Source organism: Myodes glareolus, chromosome 7 (assembly GCF_982192425.1).
Source record: "Myodes glareolus chromosome 7, mMyoGla1.1, whole genome shotgun sequence".
Taxonomy (NCBI): Eukaryota; Metazoa; Chordata; class Mammalia; order Rodentia; family Cricetidae; genus Myodes; species Myodes glareolus.
In genome coordinates, this window is record NC_142032.1 from 96,642,748 (window position 1) to 96,670,506 (window position 27,759).

A 27,759-nucleotide genomic window follows, 5' to 3' on the forward strand; every position below is an offset into this window, starting at 1 on the left:
GGGAATATACCCTAGAGATGCCCAAACATACTACAAAAGCGTTTGTTCAACTATGTTCATAGCAGCACTATTTGTAATAGCCAGAACCTGGAAACAGCCTAGGTGCCCCTCAATAGAAGAATGGTTAAAAAAGGTGTGGAACATATACACATTAGAGTTTTACTCAGCGGTAAAAAATAATGACATCTTGAATTTTGCATGCAAATGGATGGAAATAGAAAACGCTTTACTGAGTGAGGTAAGCCAGACCCAAAAAGAGGAACACGGTATGTATTCACTCATAAGTGGTTTCTAACCATAATTAAAGGTCTTTGAGCCTATTATTCGTGATCCTAGAGAAGCTAAATAAGAAGACGAACCTGATGAAGATTATTTAGCTATCCGCCAGGAGGTAGGAAATAGTCAAGAGTCCCAGGTAACCTTGGGTGCATGGGGGGGGTGGGAGGGTTGTTGGAAGGGGAAAGGGTTAGAGAGAAGGGAGTAGGGGAGGAATGGAGAAAGCTCGGTTGACCGGGATGGGGGGGAAGGGAGGAAGGATGAATGTGGGATCAGGGAAGAATATATTTCAACTAAGGGAGTCATATTAGAGTTTACAGGAAACTTGATTATATATGGGATCCCTGGTCCAAGAAGAGATCCCCAGATTGTTCTCTGGACAGAGGAGGGGGTGCCTGAACCGGCCTTGGCCCGTGACCATACTGATGAATATTTTGCTTATCACCATAGATCCTTCATCTGGCGTTGGATGACGATACAGATGGAGGCCCGCGTTGGAGCACCGAACTGTACCCCCCAAGATCCAAACGAGGAGCAAAAGGAGGAAGAAAATGACGAAGGACTGCGAGGGATACTATCACCCACTGATACAAGGGGTCGGATCTAATGAGAGTTTACCAAGACCAGATGGACCGTGACTGAACGAGCATGTGATCCAACCAGATTCTCTGAATGTGGCCGGATTTTCTGAATGTGGCTGGCCTGCAGTCTTTATGAGAAGCCATTGACAATGACACTGGGACTGGTTTCCTCTGCATATACTGGATTTTTGGGATCCAGTCTGTTTGGATGCTCACCTTCCTGGACCTGGAGTGAGGGGGGAGGAACTTGGACTTCCCACAGGGCAGGAGACCCTGACTGCCCTTGGGGACAAAGAGGGAGGAGGAGAGGGGGGGGAGTGGGAGGGCATTGGGAGGAGGGGCGTAAATGGAAACCTTTTATAATTTAATAAAATTACTTAAAAAAAAGATATATTCAGATGAAAAAGGTCTCTAAATGGGTAACATTGTTGGATAAATGCTTGAGGGGGGAAGAGTATAGACAGCTATAATATAAAAAAGTACAGTCATAGATTAAAGTAGTAAAAATAATAAAATAAATATTAAACTTGTAGAAAAAGTAATAGAGTAAGAAAAATAAGCCATGTAAAGATGGAATATACACAGAGAGTTTGGATTATGTATACTATTATGTTTCCATTGAATTTGTTGACTGTGAATGAGCTAGGTACAGAGAGACATTTCATTGTAAGCACACATATATATTTTTAATAAAATTGTCTTCAAAATTTGAGTCTAAAGGTACGTTGCTTTGGAAAAGAGGTTCTGCTTTTGTTTCCACAGAAAATAGAAAACTGTTGATTCCTTACTCACTAATGTGGTTTAATGGACCAAGACCACCCAAAATGTTTCCATGAACACTCCAAAAATTACTTTGCCCAATAAACAGCAGGAAGTAGTTTGGGAAGAACTATGTACAAATTCCCAAATATTGTTTATAAATATTTGTTTACATTTAACTGGGGATATGCTATATATATATATATATATATATATATATATATATATGAATACTTTGCATTGTAAGTATCTTAGTCTATTGATACAAATTTTAGGTCAATTTTTTGTATGTATATTTCTGTTCTTGATTGGAGTATTGTGTTTGTGCAGCTATTTAAAATGTGAATAATCATGAAATACAGGTTAATAAAGAGTTTCTTACAATGCACTTCCTGTTTTCTTAGGCAATATTATACCCTTCTGGAGTCTTTGAGAGAGTTGAAGGATATATAGCTATAATTATAGTTTTCCTTAATTATAATAAAAGATAAAGTAGTTGTAAATATTGCAACTATAATTACACTTGATACCTCTTTTATTACATGTAATTTTAATGTGTTGATGTTAAAATTTTCCTTTTTATATGAACAGAAAAGGGAAATGGTGTGGGAAGTCATTCTATATATGTGCTGCTTTATCGTTAATGAATAAAGAAATCAATGACTTAGCAGAATATAACCAGATTGAAAAAGATAGAGAGAGAGAGAGTAGGTGGAGTAGGTGGTGTCTTCTGCTGGGGACAGACATCTTCACTGGAGCCCAACAAAACATTGCCAGTAGGCCACGACTTCATGGTGATACACAGATTAATGGAAATGGGTTAATTTAAGATATAAAAGTAAGCCAGAAATATGTTTAAGCTTTTGGGCAAACAGTATTGCAAAAAATATAGATTCTGAGTCATTATTTTGTGGTTTGGACAGCTAGGAACGAATAAGCAGCATCCCTCAACAAACCACTGAGATGTCAAAATTGAGATTAGTTATATGAAAATGGAATATTTTCATAGCACATTGAGAATTGAAGTATTCATACAGCATTATAATGCCCTGGTATAGCACTATTTTTTTTCCTTTCTTAATCAATTAACTTATTTTTTAAAAAAATATTTTTTCTCTTTTTACATACCAAATCCAGTTCCCAATCCCTTTTTTTCTCCTGCTCCCTCTACTTTCCCCCATCCCACCTCAACCACTCCATCAGAGAGGGTAAGGCTTCACTTGTAGTCAACAAAATCTAACACAATGTTTTGAGGCAAGATCAAAGCCCCCCCCCCCTTATATTTAGGCTGAGCAAGGTCTCCTCCAAAGAGAGTGGGTTCCAAAAAGCCAGAACAAGCAGTATAGATAAATCCTGGTCTCACTGTCAGTGGCTCCACAATCTGCCCCAAGCATACAGCTGTCATCCACATTAAAAAGTCAAGTTTGGTCCAGTGCTGGTTTGCTTGCTGTCAGGCCAGAGCTGGTGGGCTCATATTAGCTCATGTAAGCTGTTTCAGTGGATATCCCCGTTATGTTCTTGATCTATTTGCTCCAGTGCTCTACTGTGGATCTCTGCATCTGCTTCCATCTGTTGCTAAATGAAGGTTCTATTATGACATTTAAGATAGTCATCAATTTGACTACAGGAAACCCTGTCCACTATTGCTTAAGGTCTTAGCTTGGGATTCCTGGAAATTTCTCTAGTGCATATTTCATGCTAGACCCATAATGGCTCCCTCAATCAAGATATCTCTTTCCTTGCTCTCATCTCTGTCTTTCTGTCATCTTAACTATCCCATTTCTTCAAGTTCTCCTCCCCACTCCCCTTCTTCCATCCTCATTTTTTCCCCTTTCCATTCCCCCCCTATCCCCATGCTCCCAATTTGCTCAAGAGATCTTGTCTATTCCCATCATCCCTGGGAAAGCTATGTATGTTTCTCTTAGGGTTCTCCTTGTTACTTAGCTTTTCTGGGGTCATGGACTATAGGCTCCTTATCCTTTGCTTTATGGCTAGTATTCGCTTATTAGTGAGTATATATGATACTCATCCTTCTGGGTCCAGGTTACCTCACTCGGGATTTTTTTCTAGCTCTATCCATTTGCATGCAAATGGTCTTGGAGAGATCAGGGATACAAGGAATGCATCTAAATATAATAAAATATAATAAAAGCAATATACAGCAAGTCGACAGCCAAATCAAATGGAGAGAAACTCAAAGTGATTCCACTAAAATCAAGAACAAAATAGGGCTGTCCACTCTCTCTCCATATCTATTCAAGATAGTTCTTAAAGTTAACTAAAGCAATAAGACAAAAAAAAAAGGAAATCAAGGGGATTAAAATTTTAAAGGAAGAAGTCAAACTTTTGTTATTTGCAGATTATGTGATAGTACACATACCTGACAGCCAAAATTCTACCAGGGAACTCCTACAGCAGATAAACACATTCAGTAATGTGGCAGGACACAAGATCAACTCAAAAAATCAATTGATAAAGAATCAGACAAGAGAAACATCACCTTTCACAATAGCCACAAAGAACATAAAATATCTTGAGATAACAGTAACCAAAGAAGTGAAAGACCTGTTCAACAAGACCTTTAGTTCTTTGAAGGAAGAAATTGAAGAAAATATCATAAAATGGAAAGATCTACCACACTCTTAGATAAGCAGGATCACCATACTAAAAAATGGCAATCCTACCAAAAGCAATTGATAGATTCAATGAAATCCCATCAAAATCCCAACACAATTCTTCATGGAACTCAAAAGAACATACTCAACTTCATATGGAAAAACAAAAAACCCAGGATAGCTGAAACAATACTGTATAATAAAAAAACGTCTGCGACATCATCATCCCTGACATCAAGCTATGTTACAAAGATACAGTAATGAAAACAGCTTGGTACTGGCATAAAAACAGACAGGTGGACAAATGGAATCAAATCAAAGACACAGATATTAATCTACACCTACAAACTCCTTATTTTTGACAAAGAAGCCAAAATTATACAATGGAAAAAAGAAAGTATTTTCAAAAAATGGTGCTGGCATAACTGGATATCAGCACATAGAAATGCAAAGAGATATATTTCTATCCCCATGCACAAAACTCAACTCCAAATGGATTAATGACCTCAATATAAATCTGGACACACCAAATCTGATAGAAGAGAAAGTGGGAAGTAGCCTTCAATGCATGGGAACAGGAAACCACTTCCTAAATATAGCACCAGTAGCACAGACACTGAGAGCAACAATAAATAAATGGAACCTCCTGAAACTGTAAATCAAAGGCATAATCAATAAGACAAAAAGGCAGCCTACTGAATGGGAAAAGATCTTCACCAACCCCACATCAGACAGAAGACTGATATCTAAAATACATAAAGAACTCAAGAAATTAGACATCAAAATATCAAATAATCCAATTAAAGAATGGGTTATAGATCTAGACAGAGAATTCTCAACAGAAGAATATCAAATGGATGAAAGACATTTAAGGACGTGTTCAACAACCTTAGCTGTCAGGAAATCAAAACAACTCTGAGATACCATCTTATACCAGTCATAACGGTTAAGATCAAAAACACCAATGAAAGCTTATGCTGGAGAGGATGTGGAGTAATGGGATCACTCTTCCAACGCTGGTGAGAGTGCAAACTTGTACAACCACTCTGGAAATCAGTGTGGCAGTTTCTCAAAAAACTGGGAATCAACCTACCTTAAGACCCAGCAATACTATTCTTGGGCATATACCCAAAAGATGCTAAATCATACCACAAGGACATTTGTTCAACTATGTTGTAACAACATTATTTGTCATAGCCAGAACCTGGAAACAACCTAGATGCCTTTCAACCAAAGAATGGATAAAGTGTCAAAACCCAGTGCCACTGTCCTTAGCTTCTCAGTCAGCCTCCACCATCAGTCACATTCAGAGGGTTCAGTTTGATCACATGCACCAACACTCCCAGTTCTGCTGGCCTTGGTGAGCTCCCATTAAATCAATCCCACCGTCTCAGTGGGTGGATGCACCACTCATGGTCCTGACTTCCTTTTTCATGTTCTCCCTCCTTGTGCTCCTCATTTGTACCTTGGGAGCTCAGTTCAGTGCTCCAATGTGGGTTTCTGTCTCTAACTCTATCCATTGCCAGAAGAAGGTTCTATGGTGATATGCAAGATATTCATCAGTTATTCATTTAGATAGGATGAGGCCAGCCAGTTCAGGCACCCTCTCCTCTGCTGCCCAAGGAACAAGTTGGAGATATCTCCTTGGACACCTGAGAACCCCTCTAGAGTCAAGTCTCTTGCCAACTCTAAAATGGCTCCCTTAATTAAGATATCTAATTCCCTGCTCCCATATCCACACTTCCTCCATCCCAACCATCCCAATCCCCCAAGCTCTCCCCAATCCTTCCATTCTCCCTTCTCTCCCCATTTCCCCTTACCCCCACTTCCATGCACCCAACTTTTGCCTGGCAATCTTGTCTAATTCCAATATCCAGGAGGATAACTATATGATTTTCTTTGGGTTCACCTTCTTATTTAGCTTTTCAAGGATCACGAATTATAGGCTCAATGTCCTTTATTTATGGCTAGAATCCACTTATGAGTGAGTACATACCATATTCATCTTTTTGAATCTGGATTATCTCACTCAGTTCTTTTGAGAACTCTTTATTCCGTTCCATGCCCTATTTTTAATTGAGTTGTCTATATTCTTGATGTTCAGTAAGCCACTGTCAAATTTACACCTGGTAAAGTTTTTTTTTCCATTCTATAGCCTGTGTCTTCACAGAATGGTGTCTTTGCCTTTTAAAAAAATCCATCAGAAGATAGTCCCACTTCTAACAGATAAGCATTTTACATCAGTGCACGCAATTTCACAAAAGAAGCAATACTGGATATTTGGATATACAGTATCCTTAACAAAGTAATAGAGAATGACTTTAATATCCCATTCATACAATGAGACAGATCATCCCAACAAAATGAAAGCTGAGAAGCATTTAATTTAAATGACATCATAGATCAAATGAACCTAACAGATATCTACAGAACTTTCCCTCCAAATACTAGAATGCACAGTTTTCTCAGGAGTCCATTAAATTTTCTCTATAACACAACCAATAAGGCACAATTGAAGTCATTAAAAATATAGGGAACTTGAATGAACTTCCTGTATTCTGTCTGACCACAACAGAATAAAGCTATAAATTAATGACAGAAGATGCATTAAGTCATGGAGATTGAAGAGCACATTTTTTAATGACGAATATGTGATTGAGGAAATCATGATAGAAATTTGAAATTTCCCAAAACTGGATTTAAATAAAACCCAAATCCAACAAAATCTGTGGGATACAATAAAATGAGTTCTAAGAGGGAAATTGATAACTATTTATGTTTAAAACCCAGAATACCAAGGAAATTTTACAGTTTAGTTGATCTCTTAAAGTTTCATGATATTCATTCACAAAATGGAGTAAGCATTTTGTTTAGATTTATTCCTTTGGATAGAATTATTTCAAGGAATTTTAAGGTCATTGTGAATGGCAATTATTCCCTTAACCCCTTTTGTTTGCATAAATAAAGCTATATTTATCATTTGTATAAAGAAGGTTATTGATTTTTGTATGTTAATGTTAATTTTGCACACCACTACTTTCCCAGTTAGAGGAATTACTGTTGAAGTCATTAGGATCACATCAAATCAAAGAGGAATAGTATGATTTTTCCTTTCCTATTTACATCTCCTTTTTCTTTTTCTTTTTCAATTGTTTTATTGCTCGGGATAAGACTTCAAGCACTATATTAATCAGGAGAGGAGAGAATGGACATCCTTGTCTTGTCTCTGGTTTTAATATGAATGATTTGAGTTTTCCATTTAGTATGATGTTGGCTGTAGGATTGTAGTATATTGTCTTTACTATGTGTTGAGATGTGCTCCCAGTAACCTTAGATTGTCTTGTACTTTTAGCATAAAGGGAGTCGAAGTTTATCAAAGGCTTATTCTGCATCTAACGTGTGGTTTCTGTCCTTTAGTTTATTTATGTGAAAAGATATACATTTATTGATTTAGATATGCTGAAACATCACTATATCTCAAAGATGAAGTTTACTTGATCAATGTAGATAATCTTTTTTAATATGTTCTTGAGTTTGATTTGCAAGTGCTTTTTTCTTAGAATTTTTGTGTCTGTGTCTATCAGAGATTTTGTCCTATAGTTTTCTGTTTTTGTTAGGTCTTTAACTGATTTGGGAATCAAGATAATATTGGCTCCAAAAAAATTTGATGGTGTTTCTTCATTTTCTACTTTATAGAATAAAAAAAATGATATCTCAAAAAAATAACTTGATGGTTCATATTAAAACCTTAGTTAAAAAAAAAGAACAAGCCAAACCAAAATCAGTATATAGAAAGATAATAGAAATCATCAAGGATTAATGAAATGGAAATTAAAAATCAATTAAAAGAACTAATGAAACAAAGAATTGGTTCTTCAAAAGGATAAACAAGATAGACAGATATTATCAAAGTAACCAAAATAGGTTGAGAAAATACAACTTAATAAAATTAGAGATGAAAAGAGAGACATTACAATAGATAGCAATGATTCAGAAAATAGAAGAAGTTTGAAAAATTACATTCCATTTGACTGATAAATTGAAAAGAAATGGATGAATTTCTAGATGGCTATGGCATATCAAATTTAAAATAAGATACATAAATAATTATGTAAAGAGAAGCAGAATTTGCAGTTTGATGTGGGAACTCCTTTTGCTCTTTCAATCAATAGCCTTTAAGATACCAGCCTGCTTGGGTGTGGTCTCTTTTACTTTAAAAAAGCAGTGGTAGCCATGTGCTTGCTCTCTTTCTTCCTGCTCTGCTTCTGGCTACTAGACTCCTTTCCTGGTGATGCAGAGGACTGTTATCTAGGACGATGATCTGTAAGTTTTTCCCCTTAAATAAATAACCATTTTATTAATCATAATTCCAAACTGGTGTGGGATTGTTTTGTGACTTACGCCTTCATCTGGCACCCAACGTTTGGTTTTAGGAAAGCCCCTACACACACCCGACTCAGCTGCCTGCCACCAGCTCGGCTTGGCACAATCCCTCCCTCAACCACGGCCTGTGTGTGGAGTCAGCAGTTTAATATAGAATATTGCGCAGTGAGTTTATTTGCTGCAATTCTTCATGTTTTCTTTTTACACACCTCGGATTGGTTTCAAGACCCCACGCACCCTATCATTTGCCTTCCCATGTGGATCTAAACTCCATGTCTCCCAGGCTTCACGGCTTGGATGGTCTCTGCCCACCTGGTGTGCTCTTTTCTGAGTGGTTTTTAAATCCCCCTTGCAGCACAGCACTTAAGAGTCAGAGCACAAGCAGCTGCTGAACACTGCAACCCCTAGGGGCAACTCTTTGTCACATGGAGGTATATGCGGCTTCCAGGTTGCTGTTCTCTACCCCTGGATTCTGGGTTTCTGGTTCCATGTATAGAATTGATTTAATTACATTTACTTTGTTAAACAACTCATAGTTCCCAGTCTTTAACATATACTAAGGTGAATACTGAAACAGGACCCTGTTTCTGTCACCTTTGCATTGGTTCTATCATGACTCAGCAACATGGGTAATAGATAATATGGCAGTTTTCATTACCATTGTAACTTTTTTTTAATGGTTCCATGCAGACATTTTATTATTTACTCTTTTTTCTCTCAAAGTTTATTAAAATCCAAAAGTCTCCATTTCCGCCCCTCCTCCCAACCCCCTCCCACCCACTCCCACTCCCTCTCCTCCTCCCTCTCCATTCCCAAGAGCAGTCAGGGTCTCCCGCCCTGTGGGTAGTTCAAGCTCCTCCCCCCTCCCTCTAGGTCCAGGAAGGTGAGCATCCACAGACTGGATCCCAAAAATCCAGTATATGCAGAGGAAACAAGTCCCAGTGTCATTGTCAATGGCTTTTCAGAAAGACTCCGAGCCAGCCACATTCAGAGAATCCGTCCACATTCAAAGAATCTGACTGGATCACGTGCTTGCTCAGTCCCACTCAACAGGCCTTGGTGAACTCTCATTAGATCAGTCCCCTTGTATCAGTGGGTGATCGCACCCCTCGTGGTCCTGATTTCCTTTTTCATGTTATTGCTCCTTCTGCTTTTCATTTGGACCTTGGGGGACTCAGTCCTGTGCTCCAATGTGGGTCTCTGTCTGTATCGCCATCCATCCTCAGATGGAGGTTCCCTCTGATCTTGCCTTCCTTGCTCACATTCGCTTTCCTTCTGCTTCTCGTTTGGACCTAGGGAGTTAAGTTCAGTGTTCCAATGTGGGTCTCCATCTCCATCTCCATCCATCGCCAGATGAAGGATCTATGGTGGTAAGCAAAATATTCATCAGTATGGTTATGGGCCAAGGCCAGTTCAGGCACCCTCTCCTCTGTCCAGAGAACAGTCTGGGGATCTCTCCTTGGACCTGGGATCCCATTTATAATCAAGTCTCTAGTAAACCCTAAACTGACTCCCTTAGTTGCGATATATTCTTCCCTGATCCCATATCTATCCTTCCTCCCTCCCCACCTCCCAGTCCCCCGAGCATTCCCCATTCCTCCCCTGCTCCCTTCTCTCTAACTCTCTCCCCTTCCAACAACCCTCCCACCCCCCCCCCCATGCACCTGAGGTTACCTGGGACTCTTGTCTATTTCCAATCTCCAGGAGGAAAACTACCTGAATTTTCTTCAGGTTCACCCTCCTATCCAGCTTCTCTAGGATCACGAATAATAGGCTCAAAGACCTTTAATTATGGCTAGAATCCATTTATGAGTGAATAAATACCATATTCCTCTTTTTAGGTCTGGCTTACCTGACTCAGTAAAGCGTTTTCTTTTCTTTTTTTAATTTTTTTTTAACTTTTACTGCTTTCTTTACTAATACCAAGGATTATATCATGCAAGGTTTATATGACTATGGGAATACCTCAATTTACTGATTACTAGGTTTCAGTTTTCTTCTCCATATTCTATCATTAAGGGAGAATATGGCACTCCTAGGAATGATACAATCTTTACGGACTAATAATGAATGGCTAGTTGAAAGAATTAAAATTATTGAAAATCAGAGGTTATCTGAACAAGTGGATACTATGATAGGCAAAATTGACCCCATATCCAGGGGTACTAGGAAGTTACCTGAAAAGGTTCATACTGTTTAATTTGACATTCAGAAGTTATCACAAAAATTTGATAAGGTAACAGACAGAATGTACCTCCAGGATGGCAATCTACACAATATCCAAGAAAAGTTCAAGGAGGACATGTTATCTTTGAAGGAAAACATTAAAACCTTGGAATCACAGGTGCAGATTGGGAACCAAAAAATTGATACCTTAGTGAAATCACTAGAGACACATGCAGGTCAGGAGATTCAGGCTTTAAGAGAGACAATGATAAAAAGATTTGAAATGATTGTAGAAATTATTGGCACTTTTGAACGGAGTAAGAAGGCACAAGGACAGGGTACAATGCCACCACCGGCTATCAGAACTGGTTTATCCAGAGTTTTAGTGTTAAACTCTGTCATTTACTCTGACAAAATGTCAACTTCTAAAGGCTCAAAAGGAGTCAAAGAAGGTAGATGGACTCCAATAGGAATGAATGATCTAAAAGAAATTAAGCAAGCTGTCATTAATTATGGCTTGCACTCTGCATTTGTTAAGGAAATGATAAGGACTTGGGTATCTAATGTCAGAGCTACCCCCCGTGATTTCTCTCAGGTAGTGTCTGCAGTATTGGTTTCTTAAAGAAATAATAACACATAGTTGGGTGTGTAGGAAGGTGGTGTTGATGTGAGAGGAGATGGGATAACTATGACTAAAATATATTATATATAATTCTCAAATAATTAATAAAATAATTATTTTTGAAAGTTAGAGATAGTAAATGAAAGAAAGTCAATGTTATTCTTTTCTATAGTGCATGTGAGTACTTATTAATCTGAAATACTGATGTACACATAAAACTATTAACTCTGTAAGATAATTTGTTATATCTTTTAATGAACAAATGGAAGTGCACTTGTCCTTAGACAAAAGTAAGAATGAGGGTTGACAGCATCTGTGAAGATTTTTTGTACTTCTGGGAAACAAACTGCTCAATAGACACTAGAGAATGTGACAATGGTCCCTGGTGTGTTCCAAGTCACATTTGACTCTCTAGAGTCATCAGAGAGATTCTCTAATGATGAAAACAGCAATAAAAGAAAGATTAGTGCCATATATAATAACTTCAGGACTTTGTCTGCAATCTGAACTGATTCTCATTTTTATGAGGTGAGATTTAGGTTTTTGTGAATTAGTCTGGTTTATGAATTTCTCTTTGCTGTTTGAAAATATATATATGTACTCTCAAAATTGTGTCCACAAGCTAACACTTAGAAATATACATAATCGACTGGTCACTTAGCATCTTTGATTGAGTTAAAATTTTCTTTAAATTAGCTAGAATCAAATTAAATTACTGTAGCTGGATAGGCATAATTCAGTTTTCCAGTAGTTCTCATTTAGACAATTATAATCCTGGAATTCTACACACATTTAAACACGTCTGAACTTAGCACTCAAACATAATGTTTAAAAAATTAGTTTTTGAAATGATTTGACAGTTCTATGTCTGAAAAGACTTTTTTGTATATTATTGAGTCCCCCTAGCATTGTAAACACTAGACACTTTGAATAATGACTAAGATACAAAGACAAAAATCTTGGGAGGTTTATCACCCTGACCCCTAGCTATATGAAACTTAGTCCACTCTTTAATTGTTTAATACCAAAGTGTATTCCTTAGTAACTATGCTGAAATTTACCTTATTTTAATTCCAGATGCTGCAGTTAGAGACTATATTTGTACTAGGAAAAGATTTTTATGCAGATAAATAAACAGCATCAAAAATACTGGTCTGAATATTTATGTGATATTTTATGTAATGAAGAGGTTGATATTTTAAATGGAAAAATAATGACTTAATTGTATTATTTACAATGGTAACATTATGCAAAGACTTAATTTCAAATTTCTTTCTATTTCTTCATTATCATTTTAATAAGATTGAATAACTTTGTTGATTTTTTTTTAAGTCTTGTTAAATGGGCAGACATTGTAAACTATATAAATGACTAGGGGTCTTTTTATACACTGGCCATCAGAACTGACAATCTATTTTTTTTCATTTACAGTATATCCAACTCTACTACAACTACTAATTAATTTCACTTGAGGAATAGTTTCACAAGGAATTAACAAAATTAAACCTGAAGATTTACATTCTGATTTCATTACTACATAAGAGTCTTAGGTAAGGTACTGGGCATTTTCCAAAAGAATTTCCTCAACTATAAGTTAGGAATAATAAAAATACTAAAATAACTTCATGGATATTTGAATAGAGTTAGAAATAAAATGGTAATTATGTGCCCATCATCTGGTAAGCATAGGATAAGTGTTAGCTGCTTCTCGGGTTCCAGTGTCCTGTCCTAGACACACAAGACATTTTTGCTATGCCAAGACAATTTTAAATATTCTCAAAAGCTTCATTTTTTAATCCTTTCAGTTAATGTATATCTAAGAAAACTCACAGTGCTTGAAGTCTGATTTCTGTTGCTTCAGCAAAAACTTTTAAACTGTAGAGATTCATTACACACAACATAAACATTGGAACACAATTCTTATTACAAAATAAAACAAAGATCTAAGTGATTTTTAATAACTTATTTGTTTATAAAAATTTCCATCTATGAAATAATAAATATGGTATATTTATAAATATTTTTGTGTAATGTCTCCTGCACAGTCTTGATCTGACAGCAATTACACTGTCCATGGCTTTCCTGAAGTATAGGAACAACACTGCAGTGACAGAGTTCATTTTATTGGGCTTAACAAAAGACCCGGTCCTTAGAGTCATCCTCTTCATCATCATCCTGTGCATCTACCTGGTGACCGTGTTTGGAAACCTCAGCACCCTCCTTCTCATCAGAGTCTCTTCCCAGCTCCAACACCCCATGTACTTTTTTCTCAGTCACTTGGCTTTCGCTGACATAGGCTATTCATCTTCTGTCACACCTAATATGCTTGTCAACTTCATGGTGGAGAGAAATACCATCTCCTACTATGGATGTGCCATTCAGCTTGGTTCTTTTGTCTTCTTTGGATCAACTGAGTGCTTCATTCTGGCTGCCATGGCTTATGATCGCTTCATGGCAATCTGCAACCCACTGCTTTATTCAACCAAAATGTCTACACAAGTCTGTGTCCAGTTGCTCCTAGTTGCTTACATAGATGGTTTTCTTAACTCTTGGTCTTTTACTTTATGTTTCTATTCATTAGTCTTCTGTGGCCCCAATGGAGTCAATCACTTTTTCTGTGATTTTGCCCCATTAGTAGAACTCTCCTGTTCTGATGTCAGTGTCCCCGCAGTTGTCCCCTCATTCACGGCTGGCTCCATCATTGTGGTGACAATATTCGTCATAGCTGTCTCCTACACCTACATCCTCATCACCATCCTGAAGATGCGCTCCCCCGAGGGCCGCCACAAGGCCTTCTCCACCTGCACCTCCCACCTCACGGCAGTCACTCTGTTCTATGGGACCATCACCTTCATCTATGTGATGCCCAAGTCCAGCTACTCCACAGACCAGAACAAGGTGGTGTCTGTGTTCTACATGGTGGTGATCCCCATGCTGAACCCCCTCATCTACAGCCTCAGGAATAATGAGATCAAGGGTGCTCTGAAGAGACAGCTTGATAGGAAAATATTTTCTTAGAGACACATGTTTTTCTGTGGAATATGTTCCTGTGATAATACACACAAGCTCTAAAATTAAATCTTTTTTTCCTTTGAATCTTTAATACACCAACATTCTTCACTGCCTCAAGACTGTTTTGCAAGAGGTAACTCTACCTAAAATGTGTTTTCCCTTCACCTAAGAAATATCAAGTCATAGAAATTAATACAGCTCTCATCTCACTTCTTTATGGATTAGAAATATTTGCTGTCTACTCCTCAAAAAAATTATAGCATAATAAAATATGATTAACTTTCTCTTCTTGTTCTGTAAGTCACCACACATTTATTTTATTTAATTTATTTACAGTTTTGTCCTCTTTGTCCTGTGTATCCCTTTCTCCATATCTCCTATCCAATTACCAATAGTGTCATCTTTCTATGAGTTTGAACTTCAAAATATTTCACATGCAACTGAGATTCTGAAATGTTTTTCTTTCTGCATAAGTATTATTTTAAATAGCACAAAGAGCTCAAATTCCATCCATAGTGCTGCAGATGAAAAAAAAACTATTGAGGCTGAATAAAGTTAGTGTATGTGTACTCCAAATTTACATTCACTTAAGTTGACAATCACTTAAGTTGCTTCTGTATCTTGATGGCCTTGAATGAAATTGTTGTGATAAATGAGCTATCCTCATGAATGACTGACTTAATTTCATCTAGATGTATACCCATAAATGGGATTGCTACACCAGATCTCTAGGACTTAGGAAGGTTCGACTTTCGCTTTTTGAAGAGTTCTATACAGTTCAAATAATGACAATGCCAATTATGTGTATAGCAACAGTGTAAAAGGGCTTTTTTATACCATATCAACTCTCATCACACATGCCATTTGTATCTTTTTTGGTGTGTCAAAATTGATTTCTACTTTTACACTCATAAGAGAACTACACAATAGCATAGCTGATCAAATTCCAGCTCCCTTTCCAAAGAGTATTTGAACAGGAGGAGGAAATATGAAAATGTAAACAAGAGCATGTTCTCGCTGAGTGCTGCAGTCTGAAGCAGCTCCTGGAAGTGATGAATCGTTTCCAGGCAGTTAGGCAGGAGAGGCAGATGATAATGAGTCCCAGAGAGCCTCAGAGTGTTCACCAGTCACCTTCCCTTTAGAAAGTCCACTGCAGGTTTTAACAATAACTTTATTATTGACTTCACTATTCCTGATGATTATGAACACAAATTAAAAAGTTCTGAATTCTCGTTGCTTTTGTATGTCTTCTGTAAAAAACTGTCTGTCTATTCAGCTTTCTGTAAATTTCAAATCAAATTATTTATTTTCTTGGTACTGAGTTTTGTTATTTCCTTACCTATTCAGATGTTAAGTATACTCATATATCAATTATCAAATTTTTTTTCAAATTCTGTATACTGCCTTTCCTGTTTCTATGTTATTTTGTTTGATGTGTAAAATATTTCTAGTTTAATATTTGTATTTGATTTTGTTATTTGAATTTCTGGTGTCAAAACAGAAAAAAATCATTATCAGAGTCAACATCAGAAATATACAGCAAAGAAAAACCAGCCTACAGTCCATAATCCCAGAGAACCTAGACAACAGACAGAGACATACATGGATCTCATAGGAAAGAGAAAAAGACAAGATCTCCTAAGTAAATTGGTAACATGGGGTATCATCAAAAAGGGTAGAATGTACTCACTTTCATGGACCTGGAGGGAGCGGGGAGGAACTTGAACTACCCACAGGGCAGGAAACCCGGACTGCTCTTAGGGATGGAGAGGGAAGAGGAGAGGGAGTGGGGGGAGTGGGAGGGTGTTGGGAGGAGGGGTGAAAATGGAAACTTTTATATCTTAATAAACTTTAAAAAAAGGGTAGAATGGAAGAGGGGAGGAAGGGAGGAGAGCAAAGAAAAATGCACAGTGCAATAAAAACAATAAAAAAGAAAAATAAATAAATGAATAAATGCAATATAGTTGTTGGTGAAGATTAATCATCACAGGATATTACTAATAAACCCTTAGGAAATTTAAAAACATATTTCTTGTTTTATTCTTATTTAGCTAACTCAATGAATTTTCCAAATTCTTTTATTTTACTGCAAACTTTTTACTATTTTTAACTTAAATTCTTTTAAATGCAATGTATTTTGAGTTCATTTCATTCCAGTAAATTTCATTGTGTGTGAGAGTGAGTGTGCGTGCGTGTGTGCATGTGTGTGTGTGTGTGTATCACACTTTTATATCCATTCACCTGTTGATGGTTATCTGGGCTTATTTTATTTCCTAGGCATAGTGAATAAAATGGTAATAAACATAGATGTGTAAGCATCTCTGTCATAGAACACAGAGTCCTTGAGGTGTATTCCAGGAGTTGGTATAGTTAAGTAGTATGGCAGTTCTAGTTGTAGTTTTTTGATATGTAATGGGTACACCAGTTATCCTCCCAAAAAAGTGAATAATGATTCCCCTTTCTCCATATTCTAGCCAGTATTTGTTTACATTTCTCTTCTAGATAGAAACCCAGTAGACTAGGATAAGATAGACTTTCAAAGAGGATTTAATCTGCATCTCTCTGGATAAAAATGATAAATTGCTTTTAAGTATTTATTAGCCATTTATGCAGCAAGGACACATCATAATGTCTCTGAGATGCCATAGTGCAACACTGGTGTGGAAAGTCCTTCTGTGTATGTGTTGCTTTTATTGGTTAATGAATTTGGAAGCTGCTTTTGGCCAATGGCTTAACAAAGTAAAGCCATACTGAAAGAGAAGTAGAGAGAAAGTAGGCAGAGTCAGGGAGACGCCATGGATCCACCAGAGGAGAAAGATGTGAGCCTTCAGCCAGAACCTTGCCAGTAGGCCATGGGTCTCATAGTAAAATATAAATTAAAAGAAATGGGTTAACCAAAGATATAAGAGCTAGCTAGCAATATTCTTAAGCAATTGACCAAGCAGTGATTTAAATAATAATAAAAAGTGGTTCTGGTCAGAAAAGGATTACAGATATGCAATAAAGATATATTCAGATGAAAAAGGTCTCTAAATGGGTAACATTGTTGGATAAATGCTTGAGTGGGGAAGAGTACAGACAGCTATAATATAAAAGAGTACAGTCATAGATTAAAGTAGTAAAAATAATAAAATAAATATTAAACTTGTAGAAAAAGTAATAGAGTAAGAAAAATAAGCCATGTAAAGATGGAATATACACAGAGAGTTTGGATTATGTATACTATTATGTTTCCATTGAATTTGTTGACTGTGAATGAGCTAAGTACAGAGAGACATTTCATTGTAAACACACATATATATTTTTAAAATAAATTGTCTTCAAAATTTGAGTCTAAAGGTACGTTGCTTTGGAAAAGAGGTTCTGCTTTTGTTTCCACAGAAAATAGAAAACTGTTGATTCCTTACTCACTAATGTGGTTTAATGGACCAAGACCACCCAAAATGTTTCCATGAACACTCCAAAAATTACTTTGCCCAATAAACAGCAGGAAGTAGTTTGGGAAGAACTATGTACAAATTCCCAAATATTGTTTATAAATATTTGTTTACATTTAACTGGGGATATGCTATATATATATATATATATATATATATATATATATATATATGAATACTTTGCATTGTAAGTATCTTAGTCTATTGATACAAATTTTAGGTCAATTTTTTGTATGTATATTTCTGTTCTTGATTGGAGTATTGTGTTTGTGCAGCTATTTAAAATGTGAATAATCATGAAATACAGGTTAATAAAGAGTTTCTTACAATGCACTTCCTATTTTCTTAGGCAATATTATACCCTTCTGGAGTCTTTGAGAGAGTTGAAGGATATATAGCTATAATTATAATAAAAGATAAAGTAGTTGTAAATATTGTAACTGTAATTACACTTGATACCTCTTTTATTATATGTAATTTTAGTGTGTTAATGTTAAAATCTTCCTTTTTATTTAAACAGAAAAGGGAAATGGTGTGGGAAGTCATTCTGTATATGTGCTGCTTTCACTGGTTAATGAATAAAGAAATCAATGACTTAGCAGAACATAACCAGATTGAAAGAGAGAGAGAGAGAGAGAGAGAGAGAGAGAGAGAGAGTAGGTGGAGTCAGGGAGAAGCCATGTGTCTTCTGCTGGGGACAGACATCTTCACTGGAGCTCAACAAAACATTGCCAGTAGGCCACGACTTCATGGTGATACACAGATTAATGGAAATGGGTTAATTTAAGATATAAAAGTAAGCCAGAAATACGTTTAAGCTTTTGGGCAAACAGTATTGCAAATAATATATATTCTGAGTCATTATTTTGTGGTCTGGACAGCTAGGAACGAATAAGCAGCATCCCTCAACACACCACTGAGATGTCAAAATTGAGATTAGTTATATGAAAATGGAATATTTTCATAACACATTGAGAATTGAAGTATTCATACAGCATTATAATACCCTGGTATAGCACTATTTTTTTCCTTTCTTAATCAATTAACTTATTTTTTAAAAAAAAATATTTTTTCTCTTTTTACATACCAAATCCAGTTCCCAATCCCTTTTCTTCTCCTGCTCCCTCTACTTTCCCCCTATCCCACCTCATCCACTCCGTCAGAGAGGGTAAGGCTTCCCATGTAGTCAACAAAATCTAACACATTATTTTGAGGCAAGATCAAAGCCCCCCCCCCCATATCTAGGCTGAGCAAGGTCTCCTCCAAAGAGAGTGGGTTCCAAAAAGCCAGAACAAACAGTATGGATAAATCCTGGTCTCACGGTCAGTGGCTCCACAATCTGCCCCAAGCATACAGCTGTCATCCACATTAAAGAGTCAAGTTTGGTCCAGTGCTGGTTTGCTTGCTGTCAGGCCAGAGCTGGTGGGCTCTTATTAGCTCATGTAAGCTGTTTCGGTGGATATCCCCATTATGGTCTTGACCTATTTGCTCCAGTGCTCCACTGTGAATCTCTACATCTGCTTCCATCTGTTGCTAAATGAAGGTTCTATTACGACATTTAAGATAGTCATCAATTTGACTACAGGACACCCTGTCCACTATTGCTTAAGGTCTTAGCTTGGGATTCCTGGAAATTTCTCTAGTGCATATTTCTTGCTAGACCCATAACAGCTCCCTCAATCAAGATATCTCTTTCCTTGCTCTCATCTCTGTCTTTCTGTCATCTTAACTATCCCATTTCCTCAAGTTCTTCTCCCCACTCCCCTTCTTCCGTCCTCATTTTTTCCCCTTTCCATTCCCCCCTCTCCCCATGCTCCAAATTTGCTCAAGAGATCTTGTCTATTCCCATCGTCCCTGGGAAAGCTATGTATGTTTCTCTTAGGGTTCTCCTTGTTACTTAGCTTTTCTGGGGTCATGGACTATAGGCTCCTTATCTTTTGCTTTATGGCTAATATTCACCTATGAGTGAGAATATATGATACTCATCTTTCCGGGTCCAGGTTACCTCACTTGGAATTTTTTTCTAGCTCTATCCATTTGCATGCAAATTTTCTTGGAGAGATCAGGGATACAATGATTGTATCTAAATATAATAAAATGTAATAAAAGCAATATACAGTAAGTCGACAGCCAAATCAAATGGAGAGAAACTCAAAGTGATTCCACTAAAATCAAAAACAAAATAGGGCTGTCCACTCTCTCTCCATATCTGTTCAAGATAGTTCTTAAAGTTCTAACTAAAGCAATAAGACAAAAAAAAGGAGATCAAGGGGATTAAAATTTTAAAGGAAGAAGTCAAACTTTTGTTATTTGCAGATTATGTGATAGTACACATACCTGACAGCCAAAATTCTACCAGGGAACTCCTACAGCAGATAAACACATTCAGTAATGTGGCAGGACACAAGATCAACTCAAAAAATCAATTGATAAAGAATCAGACAAGAGAAACATCACCTTTCACAATAGCCACAAAGAACATAAAATATCTTGAGATAACAGTAACCAAAGAAGTGAAAGACCTGTTCAACAAGACCTTTAGTTCTTTGAAGGAAGAAATTGAAGAAAATATCATAAAATGGAAAGATCTACCACACTCTTAGATAAGCAGGATCACCATACTAAAAAATGGCAATCCTACCAAAAGCAATTGATAGATTCAATGAAATCCCATCAAAATCCCAACACAATTCTTCATGGAACTCAAAAGAACATACTCAACTTCATATGGAAAAAAACCCAGGATAGCTGAAACAATCCTGTATAATAAAAAAAAACTTCTGAGACATCACCATCCCTGACATCAAGCTCTGTTACAAAGATATAGTAATGAAAACAGCTTGGTACTGGCATAAAAACAGACAGGTGGACAAATGAAATCAAATCAAAGACACAGATATTAATCTACACCTACAAACACCTTATTTTTGACAAAGAAGCTAAAATTATACAATGGAAAAAAGAAAGTATTTTCAAAAAATGGTGCTGGCATAACTGGATATCAGCACATAGAAATGCAAAGAGATATATTTCTATCCCCATGCACAAAACTCAACTCCAAATGGATTAATGACCTCAATATAAATCTGGACACACCAAATCTGATAGAAGAGAAAGTTTGAAGTAGCCTTCAATGCATGGGAACAGGAATCCACTTCCTAAATATAGCACCAGTAGCACAGACACTGAGAACAACAATAAATAAATGGGACCTCCTGAAACTGTAAATCAAAGGCATAATCAATAAGACAAAAAGGCAGCCTACTGAATGGGAAAAGATCTTCACCAACCCCACATCAGACAGAGGACTGATATCTAAAATACATAAAGAACTCAAGAAATTAGACATCAAAATATCAAATAATCCAATTAAAGAATGGGTTATAGATCTAGACAGAGAATTCTCAACAGAAGAATATCAAATGGATGAAAGACATTTAAGGAAGTGTTCAACATCATTAGCTGTCAGGAAATCAAAACAACTCTGAGATACCATCTTATACCAGTCATAAAGATTAAGATCAAAAACACCAATGAAAGCGTATGCTGGAGAGGATGTGGAGTAATGGGAGCACTCTTCCAGTGCTGGTGAGAGTGCAAACTTGTACAACCACTCTGAAAATCAGTGTGGCAGTTTCTCAAAAAACTGGGAATCAACCTACCTTAAGGCCCAGCAATACTATTCTTGGGCATATACCCAAAAGATGCTAAATCATACCGCAAGGACATTTGTTCAACTATATTGTAGCAACATTATTTGTCATAGCCAGAACCTGGAAACAAACTATATGCCTTTCAACCAAAGAAAGGATAGAGAAAATGTGATACATTTACCCAATGGAATACTACTCAGTGGTTTAAAAAAAACAATGGTACAACATTATAATGAAACAGTGAGGAAGCAAAACCATAGTGCATCTTTACAGTGGCACAACTTTGGTGTGAAAATAGAGCATTGTCACAGCACAGTAAAGGATTGTGATGTCTCATGGAATATAGCAATGGTAAAGTGGAACACTGTGATGCCAGGATGAAGCATTTCAGTTCACAATGAACTTATGAGGCCACAATATACTACTACTATTAATCATTGTTATATAAAATTAAATGTTTTAATGTAAAATTGTGTAATATTGTGATGTCACCAATGTAGCTGTGATGTCATAAAGCAAGATTCTATTGTCATTATTATATCACACTTGACATGTAGAATTGTGAAGATGGGACTAGAGAGATGGTTTATGAGTTAAGTTTGCCTACAACTCTTGTGAAGGACTAGTTCTGTTCCCAGCACCAATGTTGTGTGGCTCATAACTATCTGTAACTCCAGATCTGCAGTATCAGATCTGTCTTCTGGCCTCTGTATGCCCCAGCAGGCATGTACATGGGCACACTAACATGTATATAAATAAAAATAAAATTAATCTTTAATTAATTAAATTTAATTTAAGATAAAAAAATCTTTAATTTTTTTTAAAAGAAAAAAAGCTATGAAGGCTCAATATGCCATTGTGATATCATAGTAGAGCACTTCGATGTCATAGTAGTGTGTTGCGATATCACAATCAAATTATGATGATACACTGGAGATGTGATATCACAAGGTGGCAACATTGTGTTGAAGTTGCTATTTTGAAGAGATATCTGTATTAGGAGGCCACTTGTTTGCTTCTGGATCCTCAGCCCCGAAATAACCACACAGAAACTGTATTAATTAAATTACTACTTTCCCCATTAGCTCTAGATTCTTATTGGCTAACTCTTACATCTTAATTTAACCCATTTCTATTAATCTGTGTAATGCCATGTGGCTGTGGCTTACAGGTTAAAGTTCCAGCAGCTGTCTCTGGCAGGACTACATGGCTTCTCCTTGACTCTGCCCTCTTTCTCCCAGCATTCAGTTTAATTTTCCTCACCTAGCTCTACTCTGCCCTATCAGGCCAAGCCAGTTTCTTTATTCATTAACGAGTAAAAGCAGCACATAGACAGAAGGACCTCCCACACTAGATATCTGTCTTCCTGTGTTAATTTCATCATTGTTTATAATAGCCAATCTAAACTTGCACCAGGGGACAACAGAAGATCATGAGGCAGGTGAAAGCAATGTGTTACTATTCATGCATAAAGAGAAGAAAATCATATGATTTGCAAGAATGAATGGGATTCGAGCAAGTTTTCACATAATCTTCTGATGTCTCCCTGACAGATACAGATTTTTCTATCATCATAGCTGTTATGAACAACACTGAAATGAACATGAAGACATAGATATCTCTTCAAGATAGCACCTTCAGTTTTGTGGAAATATATGCACAAAAGTATAACTAGGAAATCTTATAGTATTTCTATTTGGGTTTTTTTAAGAAATAATGGGAGTTTAAAGTTCTAGACTTTAAGACTTCTGTTCAGGGTTCAATTAAAGATGCCAGGAAAATCTAAAAGGGTGTTAAAAATATCTGAGGGCAAAGAATTCTACTCATAATGAGAATCATCTCTCCATGTTACTTTATTCTTCTCTGCATCCTTATTATTCATTGTTCTCTCTTGTTCTACCTTGTTCCACACATTACAAAGTTTCCCAGTCACATATATCTTGAAAACCGGCAATTCCCTAGCCCTAGTAGGTTCCAGGGCAGGAACTCTCTTGCCCCACCAAAAATCAGATAAGGGTACACACACACACACACACACACACACACACACACACACACACACTGAGAGAGAGAGAGAGAGAGAGAGAGAGAGAGAGAGAGAGAGAGAGAGAGAGAGAGAGAGAGAGGGAGACGGAGAGAGAAAGATCCATGGGAGTAGCTAGTACACTTCTGGTGAACTCATTAACAGAGAAAGTTAGTTAGGAAAGAATTCAATCATCAGGGAACTCTAGAGGAAAGGGTTAGTGCACTAGGTTACAAATTTTTAGGTGGTTGATAAAGAGGCTAAAAGGTTTGTTTTCAGAAAAACAATGAATATGACACAGATTGTTTAAATCACCAAGTTGCTTCTTTTCTCCCAGTATGCATAAAGGATACCAGGTAACCAGGAAGATGGGGTTAACCACAGAAAGAGCTGATGGGAGCACACTGACTCCAGAGTGATAGCAGGGTAACCTGCATAGGACCAAACTAGGCCTTCTGAATATGGGTGACAGTTATGTGACTTGGGCAGTCTTTGAGGCCACTGGCAGTGGGATAATGACTTATCCATAGTTCCTGAACTGGCTTTTTGGAGCCCATTCTTTCTTGAAGGACACCTTGCTCAGCCTAAATATAAGGGAGAGGACCTTGGTTATGGGTTTGACTTTGTTAACTCCCCATGGGAAACCTTACCCTCTCTGAGGAGTGGATGGTGGATAGGGTGGATGGTGGATGAGGAGTGGATAGGGTGGTGGGAATGTGAGAAGAGAGGGAGGAAGGAAAGGAGTGGAAACTGGGATATGTATGTAAAATGAGAAAAATCATTTAAAAATAAGTGTAAAAAAAGTAAAATAAAGAGACAAAATGACTGAGGCCCTTGAACAAAATAGGGATACAGGGAATGTAAAACAGTAGGCAAAAGATAAAAGTAGGAAACCATGATAGTACTAAAAAGAATAGTAAAAAAAAATAGAAGAGTTATATCTCACTGATCAAAAGCACATTCCTTTACAAAAAAACCAGACCCATTTACTATGGTACTGCAAAGTTTCAAGGTTTCTGGAGGAAGATTGTGGTGAGAGGGTGGAGCATTGTGCCCAATGAGACAAGCTGTAAAACATGGGTCTATTATCAGCTAGACATGACAAGTGAGGAATAGGCATGATATAATTTTTGGAGGTTACTTTGTGTTAATTACCTTGGTTAGACACCTGTGACTCGGACCCTGTGTATACCTATAAAATATTAAACATAAGATCCATTTACAAAACCTTTAGTCTGATTTAAACTTGCTCTGAGGTAAAAATGAGCTAATTGTATGCAGTTTGCTAGATTGAAGAAAAATGATTGTTTTCTGATATTAGTCTGAGTAAAAGGAATAAAGTGGCTTTTAAGCGCCTCATGGTCCTTGTGGGAAAATAAATCTATTTATCAAGCATGTCCTAGCATATTTTTTGTTTTTTTAATTTATTTATTTATTAAAAATTTCCACCTCTTCCCCACCTCCCTTTTCCCTCCCCCTCCCCACTTCCTCCTCCCTCTCTAGTCTTAAGAGCAGTAGGGTTCCCTGTTCCGTGGGAAGTTCAAGGTCCTCCCCACCTCCATCCAGGTCTATGAAGGTGAGCATCCAAACAAACCAGGCTCCCACAAAGTCAGTCCATGCAGTAGAATCAAAACCCAGTGCCATTGTCCTTGGCTTCTCAGTCAGCCTTCATTGTTCTAGTATATTTTAAATATATCAGAATTATACAGCTTAATATGAAGTCATCTTCCTTACCACCCACAGAGATATGTGTGCTCGGGAGATGGAATATTTTCAGGAGATAAATACTCAAACAATGGGAAAACACCCAAAGCTATTCTTAGGGAAGAAATGAAGTGAGTCATGAGAGAAATTACAGGCAAAGACAAACAGTTATCTACAGCCAGTAAATTCATGGCCATGCCAAGCCGCACTCCCCAAGAGAGAATCACTCATCTGATAGGTCAGCCTGTGGAACACAAGTTGTCACCTGCTGTATACTTCCACAGCCTCTGACAGGGGTTGTCCCAGTTGCCCAAACTAACAAAATCAGCTATCACCAAGTCTCACATCCAGGGCTGTGAGTTGGCCCACCCCAGCATCTACCCCATCTATGACATGTCAACGTGTGTGAAGGGACTGGTGCTGAGGAACCATAACCACAGGATCTCCATGACTCAGGAGAATATCTGAGAGTAGTATCTATGAGGGTCCAGTACTGATGGTGTACCAGAAGCCAGAGACCTTAAGCCATATTGGCGACTCATTGCAATGAACGAACATTTCCAAGTAAAACAGAGTGGACAAAAGAGTATACTCTGTGAAAAATGACAATTCTCATGAAGAGGTGTTGGAGAGGTGGGAAAGATGGTAGAGCAATGTAGTTTTTTGTTTGGTTTTGTTTGGTTTGTTTTTAATTCATATGTTTTTGTTTTCTTCTGGAGAGAACACTATGGGGGTAAGGAGTGATTATGGAGGGACTGAGATTGTGGAACATAATGGGAAAATCCCAAAGAATCAATAAAATAAGCTAATTTTACATATTTATACATGTAATGGCTTATTTTATTTCTCAATAAAAACTGTATAACAATAATATAAAAAGATAACAAAATTCAGAAGAAAATTTTTGAACTGTACTTATTAGCATGTATCAATCATTGAAAGTACGGTATAATTCACAATATTTTCACCTTACATTTAATATGTCCTTTAGTACATAATATACCATACTCATACACACACACACACACACACACACACACACACACACACACTAGTTCCTTTTGAAACAAGATCACACTAACCCAGGTTGTAATAAAAGTCCTGCTCTCCCGGCTTCAGTTTACCAGTGGTGGAATTACAGGCATGTGTCAACATGCTTGACTTAAACTTTTAAAACTAGTGTTTTCAGTTTGGCTTGCATTGTAAAAAGTGCTTTACACTATAACTGAAAACATAATTTTGAGATCTGTGTGATAACACACTGAGTGGATAGGGAATAATTAACAACAATTATTTTTATATACTCATTTTCTGCAACTCTTAGCTATCAGAAACAAAATTGTCAGAACTCAAATCAAGCATCATAGGAATATCATAACAAAATGTGATAAATATAAATGATAATCCCATTCTTGCTCTTTTTCTTAAGGTTTCAAATTGAAAGAATTATGTTCAGTATTCAAAATATGTTTATCTCCATGGCTTGAAGTAATGGAAAACTAAACCAAATTGTTTCCTAATACTAATTGACTTATTTGGTGTTTTGCTTACTTCTAATATCTTTTTGACTGAGGAGTATTTCCCATGTCCCTGAGAAATCATCAAGGGATAATATAAGAATATTACTTCTCAAGGCCTTAGCATGATATTCACAAAGCTTCTCAGGCCCCTTTCAGTTACTTTTATAAATGTATTTCCCTACAGAACATGCTTCTTCTGCATTTTATGATTTAAGAATCATATTAACAAGAGTCCACACCCGTGCTCATGTTTATTAGCTATGGAGTTTATGTTGGGAATTAGGTCAGTACAATAAATAGCCAGACCAGCTCAAGAATGACAGTTATATGTTAATAGTTGAAAAGGGGACACTCATGCTACAAGAGTGGGAGGTCCGATGCCCTATATGTCCGGTGGGCAATGCACAGAGGTGTGGGGGGGGCGCATCTGGATCTCCCAGTATTTCTACTTGGGCCCTAGGTAGCCACACCTTAATTAAATGTGATTGGTTGATAGTTTCCCCATCATATCCCCCTTTTGTCTAAACAAGATCAATCCAAACCCAATACAACTATATGCAATAGGAACTGATACCAAAGAAAAAAATATGAGCAATAAGCAATATTAAGCAAGGAATGCATAACAAAAGTTTTTCTAAGCATTTTATTTTAAGGAGTTTAAATATTGTATTGAAATTAAGCTTGGCTAAATCATGAGGAAGGTAGCTACAGTTACCTAATCTTTAACTCCATCAAAGATCTAAGAAAGGAAACAATATTACTTGAGTGAACAGGAAGTGTAATCCAGAAACGTCCAAAATGTGTAACAAATGACAGAGACAACTGACTACCTGGGCAATCACTCAAAGTCTCATTTGCAACGTTGAAATAACCAACTTTGGCGAAGGCGTAACGTAACTGACTGAGGTGACCACATTTCCTTGCCCAAAGGCCAGTTCTGCTGAGAAGAAAGGCTCAATGTTTACCGTTGTCTTCTGCAAGGTCTGGATCTCCTGTCCAGTATTTTGC

General features: G+C 37.0%; 1 protein-coding gene across 1 annotated transcript; it reads left to right on the plus strand.

Moving 5' to 3' along the window:
• Nucleotides 1-13,475: 13,475 nt before the first annotated feature.
• LOC146893411 (olfactory receptor 5P6) lies at nt 13,476-14,420 on the plus strand. Its single transcript, XM_085692864.2, has one exon. It carries the CDS (start codon nt 13,476-13,478, stop codon nt 14,418-14,420), a length of 945 nt encoding a protein of 314 aa, XP_085548990.2.
• The last annotated feature ends 13,339 nt before the right edge of the window (nt 14,421-27,759 follow it).

Bases quoted from the DNA above. Each gene is read 5' to 3' on its own strand.
- LOC146893411 (XM_085692864.2), top strand. From the start codon at position 13,476: ATGGCTTTCCTGAAGTATAGGAACAACACTGCAGTGACAGAGTTCATT.